This window comes from Cyprinus carpio, chromosome A9 (genome assembly GCF_018340385.1).
Source record: "Cyprinus carpio isolate SPL01 chromosome A9, ASM1834038v1, whole genome shotgun sequence".
NCBI classification, from domain to species: Eukaryota; Metazoa; Chordata; class Actinopteri; order Cypriniformes; family Cyprinidae; genus Cyprinus; species Cyprinus carpio.
The window spans coordinates 6,088,421-6,114,969 of NC_056580.1; the positions used below are offsets into that span (position 1 = coordinate 6,088,421).

Below are 26,549 nucleotides of genomic sequence, written 5' to 3' on the forward strand. Positions count from 1 at the left end.
AATTGGAATAATATTTCGCAGTATTTTCACAGTACCTGCTTTCATTATTTAGAAACTGGGTTACTCGTGAATGGATTAATTCATAATTGGGGGTCCTTGGCATCACAAAACCCTGAATTAATGAGCCAAGCTTTAAACTTAGAGGTATTGACTTGACATGAAAGTGGCCACTGTTTGCAGGAACCAGCAATTGCCTGATTGCATCAATTTGTCTTTCAGTCCCAGCTTTCCCAACTTTGAAACTTGCCCCCAGTGAAGAGCAAACTCGATTAGGTCAACAGGAACCAGTTCACAGGATGCAAATTGTTGAATAAAAATGTCAGCTGAACTTCCCATGACCTTAGGCTCTATGTGCTTGTAATACCATCACAGGTTTAGTGGAAACAGCTAATCCACTTTTTTCCGTTTTGTGTGTCTCTCTCTCTCTCCGCGCAGCTCCATCTGCAGTGACTGTCATCAGGAAGGACCGAACATCCAGAAACAGCATCTCACTCTCATGGATGGAGCCAGAGAGACCCAATGGAATCATTTTGGACTATGAGGTCAAATACTATGAGAAGGTGGGAGCAGTTTAATTTTGATTCCATTCACTCATACAAACAATTAAAATTAAAACATAAATTCATCACTTTGCCCTTATATTTGGCATCATTAGCAATCTTGGTCCAGAGTGCACATTCATATACCTGGGAGCATTTTTAAGTCATTAGTTGATGTGGCTTAATTTGATTGTTCGAGGTGAAATAGAGTCTGTCTGCTCTGCTAAGAAATGTTTGCCTGAAATGAAGTTTTTAACCAATGTTACCTTAATTTTTGCTTTGTTGAGTGCAACCTGTTTCTTTTGGAAAGGCCCTTCAGCCAACTAAACAGAATCTCCCCAGTGTTCACGTGTTTTTTATTTTATTTTATTTTATTTTATTTTATTTTATTTTATTTTATTTTATTTTATTTTATTTTATTTTATTTTATTATTTTATTTACAAAGAAAACAGTATATTTTATATACTGTAATATAGTGCATTATATATTCAGTATAAACATATCATATAATTACTTACAAATATATAAAAATGTAAAAAAATAAAATAAAAAAAAACTCTCTAAAGCGTAGGTTTAAAGTGTAGACTATTTTGGTAGCCCAAATTATATAATATATTATATAGTAATAATGACAGCAACAACAATAACAACATAATTATGATTTTTTTTAATTGTCATTAAAATAAAATAAAATAAAATAAAATAAAATAAAATAAAATAAAAAAAAAAAAATAAAATAAAATACTGGACACTAAAAGAAAAAAAAAGGAAAAAAAATGGTGCAGAAACAATTTCCCTCTGAATTTGTTAGCAAATTTTACAATTACAAAGAAACAGCAAGTGACATACTAAATTAATCATGAGATTTTGAAGAAGAAAAGCTGAAACAGCATTTTCTTGTAAAACGCACTCCAATATTCTGCTTTTTTTGCTCCTTTGAAAATGTTTTTTTTTTTTTTTTCTTCTGTGCACTTAAATTGTACAGTCCTCAAACTTGATTGTTTAAACAGCAGACAAATTTAAATACATTAATATACATGTGGATCTTTTTTCGAGATCACGGGGGGAAAGTAACAAACAGAAAGCAAGATAAATAATGGGAAAAAAAATAACACACTTCCAATTAATCAGTGCTGCATATTTACACACACAGTTTCTCATAGCTTCAGTTCCATATTTAAAATCAATGGACAAGCAGATGGACTTCAGTTTAAATTGTGTCTGTTCATTTAGTTTTGTCTGGAGAGCTCTCTGTCATTTCAGAGTCTGCTTTCTGCACAGATTTCTGTCCGTCTGTGCAGGAAGTACACAGACAGTTTAGAGGAAACATTGCTTAGTACTCACTGACCAGGTCAGTTCATTTTAAGCCTTCTTAACAATCTGTGAAAGTCCCAGATGATCTCGGCTTTGGTCTTGCAACACTGGAGGCACTGATCTAAACACCACCTGTCCATTATAGCCCTTTTGAACTGCAAGCCCATGCTCGCCCATCTAAAAAAAACCCTTAACATAATCTCTCCTCTCCAGTCACGACTCAGTCCGGGCGGCCCCTCGGCTGCTTTCCTACAGATGTCGTATGATTAATGAGCCGTATAGGGATTGGGTCTTGATTGAGGGTCAGTATTGTTGTGCCACATCAGCGCTGCTCTTTTAGGGTCAGTTTTCAGAGGGCTCTTTCATGCTGTCAGATCCTGTGATGTCTTCTGCTCTAGGTGAAGTGGGTAACGTCTCCCTCGCTCTGAAGAAAGTGCGACTCTGGGTTTGGAACTTAACTGGGCCCTGACATTGTGGGAGTCTCCTCTCCCGAACTGGCAGGGGATCTGAGGGTGTGAAAGAAAGCCCTAGAACAGTCTCCAGTGGCAACCGTCCAGAATTCTTTCCGCAGCAAAAACATTCCGTAGCTTTAGTGGGTAAATGGTTTGACTGTATGACCACACAGAGACGCACATATTGAAACTGTAGACAGGATAGGTTTCGGTTGTCTCCAAGACATGGTTCATCTTCATCATGACAAAGAGGTCTTAAGTTCAAAATTGAAAGCTCATGCAAGTGTTTTAGACCAGCGGCTCATCTGATCCTGTACTTTTTACTCTCCGAATACTAGGGCTGCGTGATACTAGGGCTGAGTGAAAGGATAGATAGATAGAAAGATAGCTTTTCAGGTGTTTTAGGTAGGTCTAACATTAATTTGTAGGTACAAATTTTTTTATAAAGTAATCAAATGCAAAATAGCATTGCATATTTGATTATATAAATTGAAGATTAATCCTTATTAAAGTTACAAAAGCTATTCACTCAAGAGCAGTGAGTGATTTCCTTGTCTTTTGTTGTTTGATTAATATTAAAAACACAGACAGCAGGTATATAGCCGGCTGTCACTTTAAGACAATGCACGGATCCATTACACTGATACTGTATGTTCAACCAACTACAGTATGTCTGCTAGGATACTCACCAAGATGGGCTTGAAAGAGAATGACTGGTCGAGCATGCTGCCCTTGCATTGAACAAAGTTTACAAAGAGTGACTGGTTTGTCCATGTTTTGTTTAGTTTTTTTTTTCTTGTAATGTTTTGGGAAGCCAGAATGTGCATCCATCGACAGAAACATACATTAGCCGAACTCTGTCTGTTTAACAAATCATATTACAGCTACGTCATCAGATTTAAAATAAAAATAAAAGCATTTAAAAAAATCTTGCTGACCACAAACTTATAAACAGTACTATATTATGAGTATTTAAAATATCGCCTAGCTGTAATGAGTTATCTTACAGTAAGCATTAAATAACTTTGACAGGGCTCTTGGAGTTAACTGGGGATTTATTTCCAAACAGGGTTTAATACCACCATTGACTGTGCCTCAGATTTACCGGATATAAAGATTAGCGCTGAACAAAAAACAACAACTGTTATATAACCTAAGCTTCTGCAGAATGAGCTAATAAGTTATCCATAGAATCACAGTAAAAAGTTAAGCCTGCATGTTTCATCTGAATTGTTCTTAAATGGGCAAACTTTATGAGTTGACCTTTTGAGGATAGCGGCTTAACTCTCTTGAGCCGAGTTACACTCAGAATGTGTTCAACATTTAAATTCAGTCTAAATGTGCTGATAGCTCTTTTCCATCTGCTGGCAATGATAGAGTGTTGGTTAGATTTGTTGGATCCTGTGCTTCCTACAGAGGACCTTTGTGATGCATCTTTCTGTGAGATCAGTGAGGCCCAAATCTCCGCCAGTAGAAATGCTTTCACTCTGCCATAATCCCCTTATTTGCAAGCAAAAGGCAGCTCATTGCGGGCTATTTTCACCATCTGGCACAGGTACACTCAGGGCTCCTGAAATCCTCCATGTCTCATTTGACCCTGGGTGGCACAGTGTTCCCTGTTCACAATGAAATCTAGTCTGTCTCTTCATTGATTCCTGTTAATTACACAACCTTGTGAGGCACTGCTTCATCAGGCATAGCTGGAGTCACCAAATCCTACACAAGCGGTGCTGCCATGTGGAAAAGCCAGGGACACCCTCGGTAAGACCCTTGGTTTAGGTTGGCAGAGGATAACAAGGCACCTTCACCCCTCACAAAACACACACACTGAGAAGGAAAGAGTGCCCCAAAACTTCTTACCGGATTCACTGACACACTGGCCGCAGACTTAATATATATACCTCTTAAAATAGAGCCAGATCTGCTAAGTGACTTTTCAAAGAAAATGTGGCATCAACAGGCTGAGTTCAAAAACTCCATGATGTTTACGCTGCATAATGTTGTATAGCACACAATCAAACAAACTGCGCTTAATGGATTCCCAAAAAGGCATCGAGAAGCACGGTAACCTGAGTGATGCAGCTCCTGTGAGAAAGCGTCATCCAGTCCGGAGGTCCAAGAGGTCCATGTTGCTTCACTTAAAGTAAATCTCTTTTTGATTATACGCCAGGGGGGATATACTCTCCTCTTTATGTGTATATATCAAATTAACAATGCTATGAGAGAGGAAAGAACCTTACAATCCAAGCATCTCTAAATACTTGAGCACTCTGGCTCATGTTTCCCTGACATTACAGCATTGCCGATCGCTCTCGTCTTTTCGGCAACTCTCTAAAATTGGCGTTATTGATGGGTAGAGCTTTTTAATGTTCTTCATGCAAGTGGAAAAGGTATACATTTGTGATTATTTCATCTGTTTATCGTATTGATCTCGGAGCGTATTTCAGAATGTTTATTTCTCCTCCAGCTTGAATGGAACGAATGCTTTGGAAAAGCCATTTCATATTTACAGAATTTCTTCTTTAGCGGAGAGAGGCTGTAAGCCCAGATTGCAATATTTAGACTGTCAAAGTATACATGACAAGCATATTAAATTCCACCAATAGCGCACTTGTCGAAAAGTAACAATTGCACGCCTTGTCAAACCCCGGAGCTGGGAGGTGGCTGATGTGGACCTAGGACACATGGTAAGAATAATTTTTTTTTTTGCAGCAAAAATTTTGAAAAACCTGAATATGATTTCCAGCTGATCACATGATGTCGTGCGCAGTGAACGGTGACAACCTGGGAAAAGATTTATGACTCGAACAGAGACGCATACAATACGACACAAGGTATTGGTTTCGTCTTCCGTGGCAGAGCGAATTTATATCTGAGGCCTCCTCAAGCCATAAAACCTGATGCGCTCCATTTGTGGTTTTGCATTCAAAGTCTAGAGGTTTAAAATGGTTTCTGTGCTGTGTTCGGAAAAGGAGTAGAAATGATTGTCGTCGGATCCAGATCAAATGTGATGTTTGCATTAGTCACTGGCTTTCCACTGGAGTCATATGTACGTTTCTTTCCATGATGGGTTTTGTCAGTCGACGTCCTACCGCATTTATAAAACTGCTAGATATGCAGATCTACAGATGAAATCACTTTTTACAAACAGATGCTCGCTGGTGACACTTACAGGCTCTTCGGGCACCCCGAAAAAAGTTGTTTTGGATTAGTTTTTCATTCGAAAAGTGCTGTGAGATGAGCCATATCACCCTGTTTCCAAAATAGTGCTTCCAATTTAGGCTTCTAGGGCTGTACTGCAGAAACTTCCTATCTTAATTCTTGGCTCAAGATTTTAAAAAGTTCTATTTACTCAATGAAATGACCTTGGTTACTATACAGACAGGATTCAGAGTTAGAATGTTTCTGTAATACAGCTTGAACATTATCACAAAACTTCCAAAGCTAAGCCGCATTAACAGATGTAAGTCCAACAAGACCATCTATGATCTAACAGGAACCCATGTTTTGCCATCATCACAGCACATACTGGCTCATTTTCAAAGGAAATTGACATGCAATGCTGATAAAATATGGCTTTTCATTTATTTTGAATGCTGTAAGTAACATGTTCAGTCTAAACAAGCGGTCTGGTTTTGATTGTATAAGTCTGGTCAATGTCAAATATTATTACTTATGTGGTGAAATGTATATTTAAGCAGTAAAGATGCATATTGCCTGTGCATGTTTGTTGCTTTTATTTTTTGCTTGTATATTCCATATTTCTTTTGCTTTAAAAATGTTATATACATGTGAGGTCATATACTCAACATTTGGGTGCACTTAGGAGAGAAAAAAAAAAAAAAAAAAAACCTTATAATTATAATATAGTGTTGTATATTTATTATATTTTTCTATATTATGTATTATGTTTTAGATTTTAAATATATTTGATTAAAAACATATATATAATATATATATATATATATATATAGATATATATACATGTATATATATATATATATATATAATATATATATATATATAATATACATATACATGTATATATATATATTATATATATATATATATATATATATATATATATATATATATATATATACATGTATAATATTATTGATTAAAAAAATTATATATATATATATATGTATATAATTTTTTAGATTTTAAATATATTTGATTAAAAACATTGCAAAAACTGTTGTGAAATATTATTGATTATAAATATTATAATTTTAAATAGCTGTTTTCTATTTTATTATTTTTCAAAATGTAATGTATTCCTTCAATGGCAAAACTGAATTTTCGGAAGGTATTACTGTTTATATGCTTGTATTGTGATCAAAATTTCTTCTAATTATCATAGTTGAAAACATTTGGGCTGCTTAATCATTTTGTGAAAAACTGAATACATTATTTGATAAATTGGAAGTTCAAAAGAACAACATGTAATCTTTTATATCAATGTAAAAGTCTTTACTGTCATTTTTTATTAATTGAATGTGTGCTTGCTGAAAAAAAAAGTATTATTACTTTTTCCAATAAATAAACACAAAAAATAAACTTTTGAAATGTAATCTGCTTTACACTACTTAATATGGTTTTTCAAACAAAATCAGTGTTTTAACATTTTGAAAGCCTTGCTGCTTGTGAACTTGGCATCAAATCAGTGCAGCATTGTTCTAAATGTGGCTGTGCTATCATTGCTGTTTTATTTGTTTCTGATTAGTGGATAAGCAAAGGATATTCAAAGAAATCCAGTGACTGTAACTGTACACTGCTTCTCTCATCTAGTGGCATCTGACAATTATGGTCCATACCAGCGTGCAACAAAAATCCTATTAACGTGTAGTCTAGACATGAAACCCAATAGAGCTTTAATCTGTTACTCGAAAAGATGCTCTCAAATCTCATTTGCCATTAATTACTTAAGCGTGGGGAAATTCAATATCTACAATGTGGACAAGTAAGCTATTCTTAGAGGTCAACGATGGAGCATAATGCAAATTAACTTTTGAAGGTTTGCCATAACACCTAGCCATGGCTGAAGACTAATGAGTTACATGAATGAATGTGTTGGATAGTACGTCAAATGAGCGTTCTTTCTGTTTGTTGGATGTTTTCCCTTGTTTCAAGACTCCTACAATAAACAACAGAAACCTCCGCTCTTTCTCATTTCACTCCTGCCTCTTTTTCCAGTAAGAGAAACATCTGGAAACAATGGTTTGAAAGCAAAGACGCCCCATAAATCAGTTAGGGTTTTTTGCTTGTAGAGAGGATCAGCATACCACAGAAATTTTTGGAAAGCCATAAAAATGTGAAAAGAAGGTGGCAGTATATTAACATGAGCTGGCACTGTCCCAAGCAGCCTTAGATGCTCCTGATGAGCATGCATTTACCCATCCGGCAGGATGTCCCTCTCCTGTCCGCTCGAAAGGCACATGTCAGACAGACGGATGTCTCTGTACAGTATGTCTCTAATGAGATATGATTTACTTCAAATGCTTACTATTCCTGTTTAAGACAAGGCTCTGCGTAAGTGGCCTTAGGTTGCTCTGAAGTCCCTTTAAGGCAACTCAGTCCATATTAGTAACAGTCCCGGGAAGATATTTTTATGTCGGTGGTAATAATGCATCTCACTTTTCATAAGCTATTCAAATCCATTTGGATAAAATCAAGTCCGGCCTATATTTTCTTATTGAATATCCTGTTCTACTCAGAAATGCACTACTGTTGAAAAGAAATTACTACTTTTAATTCATAAAGAATGAACTTAAAATAAATAAAATAGAACTAGAAATAAAATAAATTAAAATAGTAAAATATGAACTAAATGCATATTAAAACTAAAAAATGGTTAAATATTTTACACTGTAAAGTATTTCATAATATTATTGTTTTTACACTATTTAAAAAAATACAGTCTCTGAGATGTATTTTTAAAACATTAAAACATCTTATGACCCCAGCCATTTGAGCAGAAGTATACTTGAGATTATGAAATAAAATATGTTGTGAAAAGCTCTTCATGTTGACTTGTTCTATCCTTGTTCTTCCATATTTCTATGAAATACAGTATTGCATTATAATAACCAAAAAATAAATGGTGCATTTGAGTCACCATTAAAGGGTTACTTGAATTAAAAATTTTGTCATTAATCACTTACCCCCATGTCGTTCCACACCTGTAAAAGCTTAATTTGTCTTCGGAACACAATTTAAGATATTTTGGATGAAAACCGGGAGGCTTGTGACTGTCTCATAGACTGCCAAGTAAATAAAAGTGTCAAGGTCCAGGAAAGTATGAAAAGCATCATCAGAATGTTCCATCTGCCATCAGTGATTCAACCGTAATGTTATGAAGCGACGAGAATGCTTTTTGTACACGAAGAAAACAAAAATAACGACTTTATTCAACAATTCCTCTCCAAATCATCGTAGTGTCATTTTGGCAATTCTGAGCTGAACGCAAGCGGAGTACGCTCTTCGGCGCAGCGAGGCTGACACAGAAGAGTGTACGCCACTTGGGTATTGCTCAGATTTGTCAAAATGGTGCTACGTTGATTTGGAGAGACACATAGGAAAGGAATTGTTGAATAAAGTCGTTATTTTTGTTTTCTTCGTGTACAAAAAGTATTCTTGTCACTTCATAACGTTACGGTTGAATCACTGATGGCAGATGGAGTATTCTGACGATGCTTTTCATACTTTCCTGGACCTTGACAGTGTTATTTATTTGGCAGTCTATGAGACAGTCTCAAGCCTCCCGGTTTTCATCCAAAATATCTTAAATTGTGTTCCGAAGATGAACGAAGCTTTTACGGGTTTGGATCGACATGGGGGTAAGTGAATAATGACAAAATTTTCATTTTGGGATGGAGTATCCCTTTAATCTGATTCATTAATCTGCCGTTTACTTTGGAGGCCAAAGATGCTCGGATGTTTATGTTAAGCTTAAACTAACATATCTCTATTTTCCTCTTGCTTTGTTTCCTACAGCAGGAACAAGAGACCAGCTACACCATCCTGAGGTCAAAGGGCACAAATGTTACTCTGAATGGGCTAAAACCCGACACCACCTACCTGCTGCAGATCAGAGCGCGAACCGCGGCCGGATACGGCAGTAGCAGTCGCAAGTTTGAGTTTGAGACCAGTCCAGACTGTAAGCATTTGCATACTTCTTGTCATTCTGTTCTCTATTTACAGTCACATTCCCTTGCTGTCACAAGTGAACAATACAGACAAACGCTCGCAATTCCCTTGGTTTCTGATCCAATACACGATACATGCTGCATCTTTTGTCCCATGATGGCAGATGTTGTCTGCAGCACTATTAAGCACTTAGACTGAGCATTTTGTTAACCCCTATATTGTGGCACAGCATTGCTGAAGGCCTTTTTATCTAATGAAACATTTATAGGAAATCAATGCACACTCATGTAATGAAATGATACTGTGAGTGGCTCTCCACAGGTTTCTGAGCACGATCAGCGATCTATAGGTGCCTCTGTATGTATAGCTGGTGTGAAATCTACACCGAAGTGCTACTGAGATCATTAATTATGCAGAAAAGGTCTGAATATAGAATTATGTTTCTCAGTCACCAGATATCCCATAATGAAAGAAAATGTTTTATGAATAGAGATAAATACAGTATGTAGGATAGTGTATAAATTGTGTAAAATAATCTGATGACTTTATTATTGAGTACTGGGATGCAAAGCTACAGATCTAAAAATATACACATTTCCTAGGAATTATTTTGGATGAATCTTTTCAGCATCAGAGCTAATCATTTACATTGGCATGCAACCTCCTGCTGCTTCTTTTTTTCTCACAAAATGTGTTTTTCTTTGCCATCACTCAATATGTGTCAACAACATCTGATAGAAAAAAAAAAACAACAACTGTGCTGTCATGTCACATATTTATGATAAATATTTAAAAGCTAGCATTCATATTTGATTAAGAATGGATTGAGAATAAAACATTGTTTCAAACTTACTGTCAGCTCCATCTACTGAACAAAAACAGACGTGTTGAAGGAGTACCAAAAAAAAAAAAAAAATGCATTTTTCACATCAAAAATGTTTCAGCCACAAATGGGAAATACTTATAATGTTGGAAATTATCTAAAAAAATCAAATACTTTACTGTTTATGAGTTGACATATAATCGTTGTGACAGAAAATGTGAGCACAATTACTTGAAAATTAAATTCACTGTTAAAAAAAAAAGTCTGTGTGACCCTGTTAAACTCTTGGCAGGTGAAATATAAAAAGATTAAAAGGAATTTCATACACTTTAGCATATTAAAAAAAGAAAGAAAGAACATATAAAAACTTATTACAGAAATGTTGTACTTCAAAGGAATATATAAGTACAATCTGAATGTAATGTTTTTGAAAACTTAATTGCATGATTGAAAAAGTATAATACTTTAAATTAGGTGAACTTCAGAGTGCTTGTTTATACTGTTCATCTTTATTTCATAATTATTTCTTTATCTTAAATATGGTTAAAGTACTGACAAGCATTCTTGGTAAACTAAAATCTACTGTTATTCTGTTGAAACTTACATGTCATATATTAAAATGTATTTGTAATTACACATTTGTAATGAAGAAGTTGCAATTTAGTATGTGTTAAATATATTAACTTTAAATGTACACACTTAAAAATAAAGGTGCTTCAAAAGGTTCTTCAAACGATGCCATAGAAGAACCATTTTTGGTTCCACAAAGACCCATTCAGTCAAAGGTTCTTTAAAAAAACGTCTCTTTCTTACCTTTTTGTAATCTGAAGAACCTTCTTTTGCCACAAAGAACCTTTTATCAAACAGAAAGGTTCTTCAGATGTTAAAGGTTCTTCATGGAACCATTTAGACAAAAAGGTATTTTTTAAAAAGGTATTTTTTAAGATTCTTCTATGGCATCATGAAGCACCTTTATTTTTAAGAGTGTAATATTAAACACACTACAGTTGAAATTACATGTGTTAGTCCACACATCAAAAGAAGTGTACTTAAAAGCATTTAAAAAAAATCTGTATTAAAGAGAGTACACCTTCATAAATGTTTATAACACACTTAAGTACACTTTTAAAAAGTGCACTTGTACACATGTAAATTTAAACATTTTAAAAAGAGTTAAAAAAAATATTGATTTAAAATGTAATTTAAAATAAAATGTTTAAATTTACATGTTTACAAGTGCACTTTTTAAAAGTGTACTTAAGTGTGTTATAAACATTTATGAAGGTGTACTCTCTTTAATACAGATTTTTATTTCATTAATATTATATTATCTGAAAGTACTTTTATTTTAAATATACTTTTAAATTTTGAAGCAAACTACAAATGCACACTCAATACAATAAAGCACACTTCTTTTTCACAACGGGATATAGAGTGTCTTTTATACTTCTTACTGTTTGTATCTGTATGAAGTATTGAGTTATGAATTTAGGATGGGGGGTTTACTGTAGGTTTAGTGACAGATAATGTGATTATTTTAATAATAAATTTTTTTTTTACATTTGTGTTAATTAACATGCTTGAACAGCATGGACAGCCATTGAAAAGCTGTATAATCAGTCCAATGTGTATTTAAAATCTCTCTTTCTCTCTTTCCACAGCCTTTTCCATCTCCAGTGAGAACAGTCAGGTAGTGCTGATCGCTGTCTCCTCCGCCGTGGCCATCATCCTCCTCACTGTACTGCTCTACATTGTGATTAGCAGGTCTGTCTGTCAGTCAAAGCACAGCCACACAGGGCTTTAAGTGTGCCCATCCTGAAGCTGTCACTTTGCTGTCTCAAGTCTCTCCCCAGGACCCTTGATCTCCCACCCTTCAGATATGAAGTATGAAAATGTGTGCCCCTTCATGTCTGCTGCCTGTATATAGTCGTAGACGATTCACTTGGCAGAAGCCGTGTTATTTTTCCTGCCGAATGTAACGGGCACCGTGAGAGTCGAGTGTCATGTCATGCAGAGGGGCTGATTTTGGCAGACGGCACCACTGAAAAAGTTCATGAATCTATGGCTTATTATAAAACCCCAGAATACTGTCATGCCTCATAGCAAAGCAAAACAGTCAAGTTGTTCCTGGCTCTGACTTTTGTCTGTTCAGGTTTTAGTCACTTTGTACATCGTTTAGAAAAGCAAAATGTTCCAGTTAAAGCCATTAAGAATAATTAACGCTTTTCATCACTTTAATTGACAGGTTTTGTAGATATAGCAAGTCCAAACATCCAGATGAGAAGAGGCTGCCCTTTGGCAACGGCCACTGTGAGTATATTTATACCTCAATAATTCTTCAGTCTTGCAAGTTTTCAGGTTCTTTCCAAGTGTTTAATACTCATTCCTTACAAATAGTTCAAATCAAAACAGAGTTTCGCTGTAGTATTTATTTTTAAATGTCACACAGCCCACAAGAACCCAGTAACGGTGGAGGTTTTTATAATATCCCTTTGCTCCCCAGAAACAGCAAGCCAATTGTCCATATGCGACCATTTTTCACACTGGCAGAGGTATCAGGAAGGAAATTTAATGGAGGCCCACACAATTTCTCTTAGATTAACCTGCATGAGGTGCCCTGTAGGACTATAGCTTAGCTAACTGATTAGGTCTTCCATAATAAACCTATCCATCTTCAAACCCAGCAAATTGCATTTCTTGACAGCCTTAGCTTCCTATACTTAAGATTCAAATCAACAACCTCTGCAACGAAATATAGTATTTCGTCGCACAGCAAATGATTAAGCATCAGTATTTTTACAGTGCAAGACACTTTTTGAAAGACAGCGCTGTATAAATATTCCTCACAGATTCTAATTAGAGTTTTTTTCTAACTTGCCAACCCAAAACATTACACTTCTGCAATCAAATCAATAAACAAACAAACACATTTGAAGTTTTATAAATAATTTCAGTTCAGTTTCAAGGAAACTACAGAATGTAAACAGTGAAACCATATAAAGAGTGAAACAGTCGGGTTCCAGAAATAAAAATGCCTTTCATATTCTCCATAGGGAACTTGATTTTTAACGATAACCATAATTTCTAACAATAACCTAATGATAACCTTTAAAGCTTTTACTGAAGCAATCCGTTCACATTATATCAATTGTAGTTGCAGGGATGCTGCTGTTAAGCATATTACCCATGATGCTATAAAAAAAAAAATCCACCAATCAGAGAGTCGCAGTGAGCAAATCGCACCCATGAAGCACCACAAATTACATAATCGAGTCGGTTTCCCCATACTCTCAAAACACTTAAATATTTGAGTATATATGCAAAATTTGCATTAAACCCACAATGAAGCATTGGTATTTTGTTCAGTCTTGTTTATTTTGTTTGATTTTCAGTGAGACTGCCTGGCATCAAGACCTACGTGGACCCACACACCTACGAAGACCCGAGTCAAGCCGTACACGAATTCGCCAAGGAACTGGAAGCGTCCTGTATCGCCATCGACAAAGTGGTTGGGGCAGGTATGCAGCATCATCCCTCACTCTTTGGTGCAATGAAACAAAGTTACCTGTCCGGGACCAAAATATACTTGTAACAAACATGGCAGGTGGTGTAAATGAGAATCATTTAGCACCGCAGCTGGAGTTGTGTGGCTTTGAGATGGGGAAGTGCTCATCCTCACTGCCTCAATGCCTTTAATAGACTGCCTGCTGCCGGAGCAGAGGAGCATGGGTAAGCAGAGCACGCCTCCGGCTGGGATATTATATTTCACCCCCCACAGCTCTCTCTCTCTCACTCCGCATCCCTGATGTCTTAAAAAGCACATATCACGATAATGCCTTGTGATTCATGGCTCTGTAGACAATGCAGCAGTGCCCAGCAAATAAAGAAACCGCTCACTTTTGATGTACCACCGTAAAGTCGGCATACAACCATCAGGGCTCACACATTACAAATAAGCACATTCCCTGCTTCAGATGTCACTTCTATTGTAAATCTGCATTTCACAGCTTTCGTACACCTTGGCAAGAGATGCAGAAAGGGGTTGTTGTTTCTTTATATAGCTTGGAAAATGATCTATTAGCGTGGATTCGGTAGACTTCGGTAGATTTGTCTGCATAGCTTATCAGAGTGATCGCTGCTGAGGATTAAGCCAGGTTGATATTTAAGATGGTCAACATCATCTGAACGCTGGCCAAGTCCAGCATGGCGGCTGTTTAGACAGCTTGCAATTATTCCAGCTAACTTTTTCCAGACATCAAGCCTGGATTTCACCCATCTCTCTAAACTTGCATGGGAAATAAAGTAATTGCACGTCGAATTACGCAAACAGGACACGGCCCTGGCTTGGATGTCTAGGTGGTGACATCATCTTTACCCAAATGTCCATCCAAGTCTCTGTCAGCATCATCCATTGTGGAGATCTGATCTCCTGCTGAGCACTTAGAAGTTTGCCTTACACCTGCGTACGTGCCCTAGAAATCAATTTAAGTGGGATCTATTCACCATGATGCTGCGATTGACCTTTTTATAATTTTAAATAACTGTTAATAATAAATAAGTGTTATATATTCCTCTGACACAAAGCACCATTACTCCAGTCTTCAGAGTCACATGATACTTCAGATTTAATTATAAAATGCTGATTTGGGCTCAATATATTGTCATTGTTGAAAACAGTTTTACATGTGATGCAATGTCAAATTGCATTTCAAACCACATAAAGAATGATATCTAATACATTTTGCCATTTGATAAGCACCTTTTACCAAAAATGGTTAATTCCTATTGAATGTTTTGTCCCATCTTCCCACGGATGACTATGTCTTGTTTCTTAGACAGATGAAGCTTACTGTAGATGTAGTTCTTAAATCTGACAACTCCAGTGAGGAGAGGTTATTAACATGGAGTTTAATAAGAACAGAAATCAGTGCTTCTCATGTTAGTCTTCATTTTCTCTGAAATAACCGTCTCTCATCAGGGGAGTTTGGAGAGGTGTGCAGCGGCCGATTGAAGTTGCCTTCTAAGAAGGAGATCTGTGTGGCCATCAAGACGCTCAAAGCTGGATACACAGAGAAACAAAGACGGGACTTCCTCAGTGAAGCGAGCATCATGGGCCAGTTTGACCACCCCAACATCATCAGGTTGGAGGGTGTGGTCACACGTAGTAAGTTACACTCCACATTCAGTACACACACCTGTTTAAAATTTACTTCTGATACCATATGTTAAAAGGAGAAAGATGAGTGATTTAGTTTTTTTTTTTGCTGCATGTGTATGAAAAGCATACGATAATTCTCATGTGCTGTATGGTGAGTTGAATCCGTTCAGTAGATTCATTTATCATGTTTAGATTTGTTAGTTCAGAGCTCGTCCTTTTGGGAGTATCTCGTATAAAACATTAGCTGTTTCCAGTTATGGAATATTAGTGGATGTCATGAAGTTGGCAGATCTTCTGCACAGAAAGCCACTGTTTTATTGACCTCTCTCTTGTAGCATTGGGCCAATGTCCAGCGTGAGAGACAATTCACACAGGGCTGTAAATCACGCATGCTTGTAAATCTCCCTAGATCAGTTTCTATTGTGTAGCATGATCAAAGTGAAAATCTCTAATCCATTCCACAATCCTTCTCAAGGGCTCTGTAGGGCTGTTTTCCTAATGATATAGGCGAAAATAAAAAAATAAAAAAATGTTCACACTTTACCTTATCTGACTTCAAACAGGCTGCTAGTATTAAGGCCGGGGTATATTTCATTTTGCATGTTTTGCTTCTTCTCGTGCACAGCCTTCAAAATTGTACACTTCATTGATAGTGAGCACAGATGGGTGTGTAAGGCGTATGCGCATTACCAAGTGGACCCAATGTATTTGATATTTAAATGTTCAATCACTTGCACGTGCTCACAAAAATCAGTCTTTTCAGGATTTTTGTTTGCATGTTCAAGCAATTTAACAGCTAAATATAAATTGTGCACAAATGCACTTTGCAATACATATAGTATTGGCCAACAGTTTGGAATAATTATGATTTTTTTAAAGGTTCATTGAAACCTTAAAAAATACACAAAATATAAATAAGAATTTAAAATTTAGTCTTTTTACTTGAATTTTGTGATTCATTGAGGCTTTAAAAAATCCTCACATTTTTACTTAGAACTGTTCCTGGCCAAGTTTTGTTCATTCTGCTTTAAGTAGAATTCGGAAAGGAATGTAACAGTTTCCTTTCATGTCCATAATTCCTCATAAAATGAGGATTATGTTGGCTGAGTACATCTTACTGTGCTCACGCTTCAGAGTTCTTGACTGTAAATAATGGTAAAACTTCATTGTAAATGAATGTCATTTGTGGCTGTTGCTGGGGAAGAACGACCCTGTGTAATGTGTGTGTGTGTGTGTGTGTGTGTGTGTGTGTGTGTGTGTGTGTGTGTGTGTGTGTGTGTGTGTGTGTGTGTGTGTGTGTGTGTGTGTGTGTGTGTGTGTGTGTGTGTGTGTGTGTGTGTGTGTGTGTGTGTGTGTGTGTGTGTGTGTGTCTTTACAGAGGTGGTGCACTTTGCGTGTGATCGAAAGTAAGTCTGCGATGCAGAGTTTGGGCCGTGGGGCCAGGGGAGGTTGGCATGTTTCACCTGTAGCCTCTGACGTGATGTGATTTATTAACTCTGCCCTGTTAATTCTTAATAATCCAGAGACTTTCACACCCCATTTAACCTGCTGCTTTTGGCCCTGCATTAGGCAAAATATTTGTGAAGCTGCGATTGCTGCTTCACAGAGACGAAGGGGCCAGGATTCTGATTATGAGCGGGATTTCAGGATCAAAAGTTTAGAGGAGAGATGTGCGGTTTAAGGAGAAGGGAGTTTTTTTTTTTTCTTTTTTTTTTTTTGGCTATCAGAAACCATAAAACAACTCAACTGAAATCTAAAGACCAGTCCATTACAGTTTGGGTAATGATTTAACTCTGCACAGTGAAACATTATAAGTACTGCACCAAAAAAAAAAAAAAAAAAATGTCCAGTAAATATTTGGATATCATAAAACAAGATACATTTATTTAAAATAAATTTTTAAGAATAAATCCAAAACAAATTGAAGGATTTATCCATTAAAATAAGAAAAAACAAAAAAATTCTTAAAATAAAAAATAAAAAATCTAATATTTTTCAAATTTTATAATAAAAACCAAATGCAGTTTCTCTCTAAACACTCTAATATTTTTTATAGTTTAGTCTCATTGTTTTATGCAGTTTTGCTTCCCAAAAAAAAACTTTATAAAGTTTTAAAAAAAACTTTTTTTTTCAGTGTTAATACCACTCTTTGGAATAAACGGCTTGATGTGAGCAAGACTGTTGTTACAACATATTCATGTGTTGTGCAGTGTTGCTCTTCACTCATTTTAATTGCATGTTTCATAAATCTCATTCATCACAGTGTGCTGTCTGCTGTTGGGATGCTGGGAGGGAAAAATATACTAAATTATGACTACTGCACATACATATTATGACAACACGGGCTGGTCATCAGGTTATTACTGATATAAAGTCGTTTTACATGCAAGCTTTGAAATAAGGTGCAGATAAAGTGCAGATGATAAAACAGGTGATTTACGAGCGGCAGGACGGAGAAAATAAAGCTGTCAGACAGTGACAGTTGACCTTGTTGTCCGTCCAAGTTCAGGCCGAGACTCTTTTCATCCTGCAGGAAACTCTTATTTAGGTGAAGTCACAGTAAGTCATGGTTATGATTGCTGTGTCAGAGGTGTCATGTGAAGAGGTGCACCTCTGCTCCAATTGCCCTACTCTTGTTATGGGCTTCAGAGAATGTCTGTGATGTGTTGAAAACCTGGTGTGTAGCCATCAACCTGATCTATTCACCCTCTCAAGCTCTATAAAAAAAATTCAGCTGCTTACCCCGGAGCCTTTTATAAACACCCACATGTGGCACCACCAAGCACTGTGAGAGTGAATCTCATGAAACCTGTCAGGAACTCAGGTCACATTTCAGCCCAGAAACAAATTGTGTTTTAAATTATATTTGGTTTGAAATAGACACGCCTCATGACATTTTCATGGCAATTAAGCATATATATGTATGTATGTATGTATGTGTGTGTGTGTGTGTGTGTGTGTGTGTGTGTGTGTGTGTGTGTGTGTGTGTGTGTGTGTGTGTGTGTGAATGTGTAGCAATTCTCATAATTCACAATATGACTCTCGTTCAATTTTCATTACTGTATTTTTATTTATTTTTTTTTGTAAAAAAAAAAATTGTAACTCAACATATATTTTATTATCAGCACAAATTAAAGGCAGCACATCAATATTACCAACTGTGTTGCAAGTAAAGCAAGACAAAAAAATTAAAAGAATATACACATATTTTACCTTAATTTACCATTTATTACACTTTAAGTAATTTAAATGTCATTATTTTACCAATATATTGTCATTATATTTTACCAGCATTTTATTTATAATTTTATTATTTCATTATTTATAATTTATTTTTTTAGTATATTTTAATATTATTTGTATTATTTTATATTGTTTCAGTATTTTATTTATTTATTTATTTACCATTTTTTGATTTATTGAGGTCAGTCAGTTTATTTTATTTTACTTTTCAGCAAAATGGTAATTAAATTTATCAAAAAGTGACATCAAAGACATTAATCATGTTTTAAAAGATTTCTGTTGCAAGAAATGTTTCTAAAGGATCATGTGACACTGAATCAGAATAAATTATGTTTTTAAAATATATTAAAATAGTTATTTTAAATTATTAATATAAATAATATACAGTATAATACTATTTCACATTATTGTGCTTTTTATGCAGTCTTCGTGAGCATAAGAGACTCATCTTTCAAAAACATTTCAAAATCTTACTCACCCCAAACTTTTAAATGTGCTTAATTGTCATGAAAATAATGCAAAAAAAAAAACCTTGACAGGTTTCATGACCCGTTCACTCATAAATCTCCTCTTGACGTATTTGATGTTGTCATTGAAATAACTTTGGAAGTCATCATGCTGAGCATATATATCTAAACTCAAGGGTCAAACTTATCCATGCCTTTGAATGTATTATATTTTTCTCTTGAAAACTCTGTCTTTGAAGATGTTTTCTTTTGTCCAACATAAGCTCATTAGTTTGCAAATTGGGTAATACAACCTTCCAGCAGAAATGACACCATTGCAGCAAAGCACAGCTCAATTTTGGCACATCTTTTCTGGATTAGACTGAGACGTCTGAATTTTCTCTCTCCTTAGGTAAACCTGTGATGATAGTGACCGAGTACATGGAGAACGGCTCTCTGGACGGCTTCCTGCGAGTGAGTGTGACACACTGAGCGCATTTAATGAGACTCCATTATGTATGATCAGAGGAAAGGCACAGAGGGCTCATCTTAAGATCATTTAAAAACCCATCTGCATCTTAGCTTCTCCTGCTTCCTCTCACAGTACCTGCTTATCACAGCATGCCTGACATTCTCCCAAGCTCTCCGAACATTTCATTCTCATTTATACAAACAGACACAAATTGCTCTCTGCTGGTTCACCTATGTCTCTATTTGCTGTGGAGAGATTAGATTTTTTTTTTTTTTTTTTTTTTTGACGGTGCCTTTGTGTTCGCAACGTCGCCCAAATTCATCCCATTCGTATTCGCAGCCGAGGCCTCTTTAAATAGACACTGACACTACCTGTGTTTCAAACGCTTTGTAGTGTCAGAATTTCACTTGAGCTTATATCCACAATGGCCTCATTCTCTCACGCAGAACAGACCAGGCTTGTTTTCAGAAGAAACGCTCATAGAGAGAGCGGATTCGCTCGTGTGCAGACCCTAGCGGCACTGGGGAGACTGGCGCGCCGCCCGCCAGCCTGACTGTGCCAGTTAAACAGACTGGGCATGCTCTGTCCTTCAGATGATTTCCTCTTTGCCCATTGCTTGCACTGCGAAAATAAACAAGCAAACAACAGGCCGTGGGACGGCCCATCTGAAGAGTGCTGATAAATGCGCTAATGAGCTCATTAAATGGGTCAGCTTAACCTTTGGCTGCGGCCGTCCTGCCTTGGCTCTAATACACCTGACATATGAATTTATCAGCCTTGTGTCATTTTTCAACAGTTTACCACCAGCAGCACTTGCCAGACAATCTGCTATTTGGAAAACAAAATGAACACACCAGACTTTGATGCACTGGATGGACATTTGCACTCATAAAAATATTTTTTGTTTTGTTCAGCAGTGAATTAATGAGTTGCACAAAGGGGTCCAGTGTAGAGTTTCATAGTGTTGGGTGGTTTAGACCTGGGTACTACAATGAATGATAAATATAAAGTGTATTATTATAGTGTGCAACATTTGGGTTATGGGAGTAAAAATCACATTTTTTTCTCAATTGAGAAATTCATTTCTAGCCAGAATGTGCAAACCTTTTAAGACAGAATTACAATAAGCTTTGGCGTGATATAGAAGCCACAATTTGTTGTGTTTTCAACTAAATAAAAAAATAGTGGAATTTGTAAAGGAGAACTAACTGTTACCATGGAAACTAAGGACTGATATATTATTTATCATAATTCTCTTCTGCTCACCAAGGATGCACCCCCATTTTCTGTGAAGCTTATATACAGTATTTGTATGCACTACTTTAAAAAAAATAAATACAATTCATAATTCTCTTCTGCTCACCAAGGATGCATTTATTTGATCACAAATACAGTATTAACAATTATTTATCATAATTCTCTTCTGCTCACCAAGGATGCATTTATTTGATCACAAATACAGTATTAACATTCAAATTGTGAAATATTATTACAAGTTAAAATAACTGTTTTCTATTTTAGTATATTGTAAAATGTAATTTATTCCTGTGAGGCAAAGATGAAATTTCAGCATCATTACTCCAGTCTTCAGTGTCACATGATCCTTCGAAATCATTCTAAAATGCTGATTTACTACTCCAGAAACATTTCTGATAATTATCAGTGTTGAAACAGTTGTGATAATTAATAATATTGTGGTTTCAAAAGAACACCATTTATTTGAAATAGAAGTCCTTTGTTACATTATAAATGTCTTTACTGTCATTCTTGATCAATTTAATGCATTATTGCTATAAAAAAAAAATTAAATATTAATTTCTTTAAAAAAAATCTTACTGGCCCCAAAATTTTCACTGGTAGTGTATATTAAGAATATTTTATAATAAACTTTAAATACATATTGTGTATTTTTAATCACTGACTTACAAAGTCTTTTTATTGACAATAATTTAAGTACACATACTTTCCTGATTTTATTATTATTATTATTATTATTATTATTATTATTATTCTTTTATGCCCATTCAAAGTTTTATAGTTGTAATTCCTGTCAGAACATGTAAAAAAAAAAAAATATTCAAGAATCAAGGCCGACAAAAAAGTGTACACTAGCAGCTCTACTGAAATGAGTATGCAAAGGCAGATGATTAAAACAACCTGAGCAAACAGGGCGTGGAGTTAGCGGAACCTATACGTGTGTCTGCACAGGATCCCACTCCCAGAAATGAGAGAAAAGTTGCAGTGTTCTGCAGCAATTTCCTGCGCACTGCAGCCTGGCCTGCACTCTATCAAAGAGATCTGTCATCCTCCCTCCAACGCATTTCCTCGCCACTGCTCATGTCACTATTATTAGCAAGCCTTTGAACCTCTCTGAGCTCCTTTCTCTTCCAGGTGGTCCAGGGTTTATTTTCATCCCAACTTTGTTTGTATGCAGTACATAAACACTTGCATACAGAGAAAGGGAAAATAAGGTGGACAGAGACACGGAATGAGAGGTAGACAGAGCGAAACTCATACTGGACAACTAGAGGAACAGTTCAAACAATAATAACTCCATGCAATTGGATTGAATGGGAAATGGAGCAGTCAAGTATGAGGATAAATGAGGATAAACAAGTAAAATGAAAATTGATCATACAACCAATACAATAAATTTTCTCCATGCAATTGGATTGAATGGGAAATGGAGCAGTCAAGTATGAGGATAAACAAGGATCATGAAAGTTGTTCATATGACCCATGCAGTATATTTTAAGTCTTTTGAAATAATAAGTATGAACGGTGTGATTCACTGAAGCATTTTCACGTCTGCCTTAGCTTTTCTTGGTGAGTTCATGAAAGTTTATGAGAGAACAGAATATGTGAATAAATCATTCACACCACATTTCTGAAACAAATCAATCAAATGATTGATGGATCAAATGATTCATTAAAAAAAAAAAAAAAAAAAAAAAATCAGACTTCAACTATTTGTCCACAACTTGCATATAAGCAATTAATAGCAACTTAAATTTTCTAATATATCTATGTTTCTCATCTATAGTTATATAGTTTTATTGTTCATAGTAACTTCAGAAGCTTTGAAATAAACCCTATAGACAACATTTATGATATTTTATGATGCTTTGACTTCCTTTCAGATGCTTGAAAGCACCATGTTATATCAAGGTTATGAACTTTAACTAAAACTAAAACCACTGAAAAAATCCTTACTATAAATAAAATAAACATTAAAGGGATAGTTCACCCAAAAATGAAAATGTTATGTTTATCTGCTTACCCCCAGGGCATCCAAGACCTAGGTGGCTTTGTTTCTTCAGTAGAAAACAAATGGCGATTTTTAAATCGAACCAGTCTGTCAGTCATGTAATGTAAGTGGATGGGAATCACGGCTTTGAAAGTCATAAAACATACACAAACAAAACCAAATTAAACCCTGCGGCTCGTGACGATACATTGATGTGTAAAGACACAAAACAATCGGTGCAAGAAACTGAACAGTATTTATAGCGTTTTTTACCTCTGATTTTCAACGCAATGTCTGAACTGTCCTGAGCCTCTTCTTTTTCAACCGTGTGAGGCATCTTCTTCATCTTCTTGCTTTACAGCAGATCGCAGACTTATAAGTGCATTACCGCCACCTATCTCTCAAATGGACCATTGACATTCTATCTACAATCTCAATTGGGAGTACCAATGGTCCATTTGAGAGATAGGTGGAGGTATTGCACTTATAAGTCTGCGATCTGCCGTAAAAAAACAAAAAAACAAAAAAAAAAAAACCTTTTATTTCACAGTTGCCAAGGCAACATTTCTCGTTTATGTATAGCTGAGGCTGAATTACTAAAATAAGACTAAACTAAAACTTATAAAAAAAACTATGTAGACTTATTATCAAAATAAATAAAATAAAAACACTAAATAAAGTTACTAAAAGTTTTACTAAAATTATAAAAATAAAATTGAAATATTCACAAAATCTAAATATTAATTAAAAATATAAAAATCTGTATTAGTAAAACAGTGATAATAAAATAAAACATGGTTTGCATTTATTTTATCTGCTTAGTAAAAAATTATCAGTACAGTCTTCAAAATTCTGCCTTTTATGTTTTACGGAAGACATAAAATCAAACCGAATTTGGAATGACTGTACATGAAAATGAGGAAAAGCATTTTTGGGAGAACTATTGCTATAAGACTGCAGTTTGACTGTTTTTGGTATAGAAATGCATTTCTCCAGAGCTCTCTGACGAATCAATGCTATCTCACTCATCCGGCCAGTCTCTCTCTCTCCTGCTGAAGCACTTCCTCCTCTGGTGTTTATCTCCAAGTCCTAAGCATATCATTCTTCATATAATAGGCCTATTCACACACACCAGTGTAAACAGTGCCAGCCTGCCGGTGGACTTCAGTTCAGATATGCAGTCAGCTTGTGTGCATCCTATTTTTATTCTTCAACAAGTTGCCGCACACCATTGATTGAACCAGAAAAGACAGTCAAACCAGTCAAACCTCCTATTTATTAAGTTAAAGATCTGCTTCTCTCAACAATACAATTTTATGAGTGGTTTTGAGTTCAGAAATGTTCAGAAATGTCAGGCAGTGTTTTGAGATATGAGGCAACAATGTTCCATTGTGTTTTATAACCCATAGCATGATTTATGTTTATAAAGTAGATATAAAACACCCTATTTTACTTTTCCCTTCTTCCCGTCTCCGTCAGAAACACGATGCCCAGTTCACAGTGATTCAGCTGGTGGGCATGCTACGTGGCATCGCATCTGGTATGAAGTATCTGTCGGATATGGGTTACGTGCACAGAGATTTGGCTGCTCGGAACATCCTGGTCAACAGCAACCTGGTGTGCAAAGTGTCAGACTTCGGCTTGTCCAGAGTGCTGGAGGATGACCCGGAAGCCGCCTACACCACAAGAGTAAGTCAACACCGACACAAGTGACAGTTTTAAAAGTCCATGCTGACTTCGTCATACGGCAGAGAGTTTTACATATTATTATTATACCTCATTTGAAAACATAGATTATTTGTAAACTAATCACATATTTTTTTTATCAGCTCAGCAGTCAAATTAGATTGCAAAAACAATAACAATTATTACCCGCTGACATAAAACGGATTTATATGCTTTATCTGATGTCATATACCATAATACTTCAACTTGACATTTGTTCGTTTGAATAAGTTTCAGTTGCCTTGTCAACTATTTCAAAGGATATGTCTAATGAATTTATTTGTCTCAGTGATTTCAAGCTGATTTGAAGTTAAGAGGATAGAGGGATGTATACATATACACTGCCATTCAAAACTTTGGTAATTGGTAATCCAAACAGCCTTGATGTGACAAGAAACATGAAGGGACTGTGACCATAAAAACAAACTCACCAACAGTGGTTACATGAACAAAGCTAGACAAAGGACAGTGAAACACAAGGGCTATATCTATCAAACAGAGGGGTCACAAGATACAATCCAACCAATGACAATGTGACACACACAACAGCAACCAATAGGTGTGTTTGACTTGAAGCAGCACTGCGCAGACTGATCAGTGTGTGACATCAAAGTATCGCGAGAGTGATTGAAAGCATAAGGAGCATCTGCTCTTACAGTACTTTGATGTCATACAGCGATCGGTCTGTGCAGCGCTGCTTCAAGTCGAACACACCTAATGAGAACAAGTAACATGAACAAAAGGACCACATGGCAGGGTCACATGACAAGGCAGGAACCAAGACTAGAAAATACAAAATAAAGGACAAAAAAAAAAAAAAAAAAAAAAAAAACTAAACCAGACACAAAAACCAGTATGACAAATAGGTATTTTATTACACATTATATAATTATTTATTTTATTTATTTGCTTAACATAAGTGCATAGTAGTTAAAGACTCATATATAAAGTGGAACCGTATTTTTGTTGGAAATTTTTCAGGATTATTTGATAAAAGAACAGCATTTATTTTAGACAGAAATCTTTTGTAACATTGTAAGTGTCTTTACTGTCATCAACAAATTATTTATAAATTATGAAGTATTTATTTATAAAATAAATAAATAAATAAAATAAAATAATACTGACCACCAGTGTTGGGTAAGTTACTTTAAAAAAGTAATTAATTGCTAATTACTAACTGCAACATCAATACTGTATTTAAATTACTTTTATAATTACTCTGTCTGAAAAGTAATTTAATTACTCAATAAGTAACTTAATTATTCAAATCGATAATTACTTCATAAAATCCCCATAAACCTTGATGTATAGAATTGAAACTCTCAATTCCTTCAGTTTGAGTTAAACATGTAATAGTTTAGCCTTTTAGCGTAAAAACAACTGTAATACTTAAGCGTTATAATAAAAAATTAAAAATAAATAAAACCTTCTTTGGTTAACAAAGGGAATTACTCTGCAAAATACCTGAATAACAAAAAATTTTAAGAAATGTAAAGTGTTAAGTAACTTTTATAAATGTGCCAGAATAAAACATTCCTGGTGTAAAACTGTGGAACTGACATATTTGAAGGTATGTCAGTGCAAGCTTCTTTCAGTTAAAACAGCTCAGAAATGTATTTTAGTCTTGTCTGTGAAACCAGGGGTACATGTATCAAGCTGCAAGCATTAAACTTTAAAAAAAAAAAAAAATGAGTACCATATTTCATATATACTGACATACTGTAGATGTACTGTATACAACATTAGCAGTCACTAATACTAATTTTGCCCAACTAGTAAAATGCATATAAGTTTATGTATAAAAAGAACACGTTAACTAATGCAAGTAAGAATAAATTACAGAAATGATATATCCTCCGCTGAATAAAGCAGTGTCAGATCACACTGTTCTTCTGAGTTAAATTCCCACTTATTCCTCAAGTCTTATTCCAAAAACTATGAAAAGTAGATAAATCTACTAATCTACTAGATAAA

General features: G+C 35.4%; 1 protein-coding gene across 2 annotated transcripts in view; it reads left to right on the top strand.

Moving 5' to 3' along the window:
• LOC109095656 (ephrin type-A receptor 3-like) overlaps window positions 1–26,549 on the top strand; it is a 114,545-nt gene that overhangs the window by 69,982 nt on the left and 18,014 nt on the right. For both annotated transcript variants that reach the window (XM_042763274.1, XM_042763273.1), the window contains exons 6-13: window positions 436–560; window positions 9,306–9,468; window positions 11,943–12,045; window positions 12,527–12,591; window positions 13,674–13,799; window positions 15,260–15,445; window positions 19,541–19,602; window positions 24,327–24,536. In XM_042763274.1, the coding sequence (XP_042619208.1) occupies window positions 436–560; window positions 9,306–9,468; window positions 11,943–12,045; window positions 12,527–12,591; window positions 13,674–13,799; window positions 15,260–15,445; window positions 19,541–19,602; window positions 24,327–24,536 (1,040 nt within the window). The remainder of the gene's footprint in view (window positions 1–435; window positions 561–9,305; window positions 9,469–11,942; window positions 12,046–12,526; window positions 12,592–13,673; window positions 13,800–15,259; window positions 15,446–19,540; window positions 19,603–24,326; window positions 24,537–26,549) is intronic.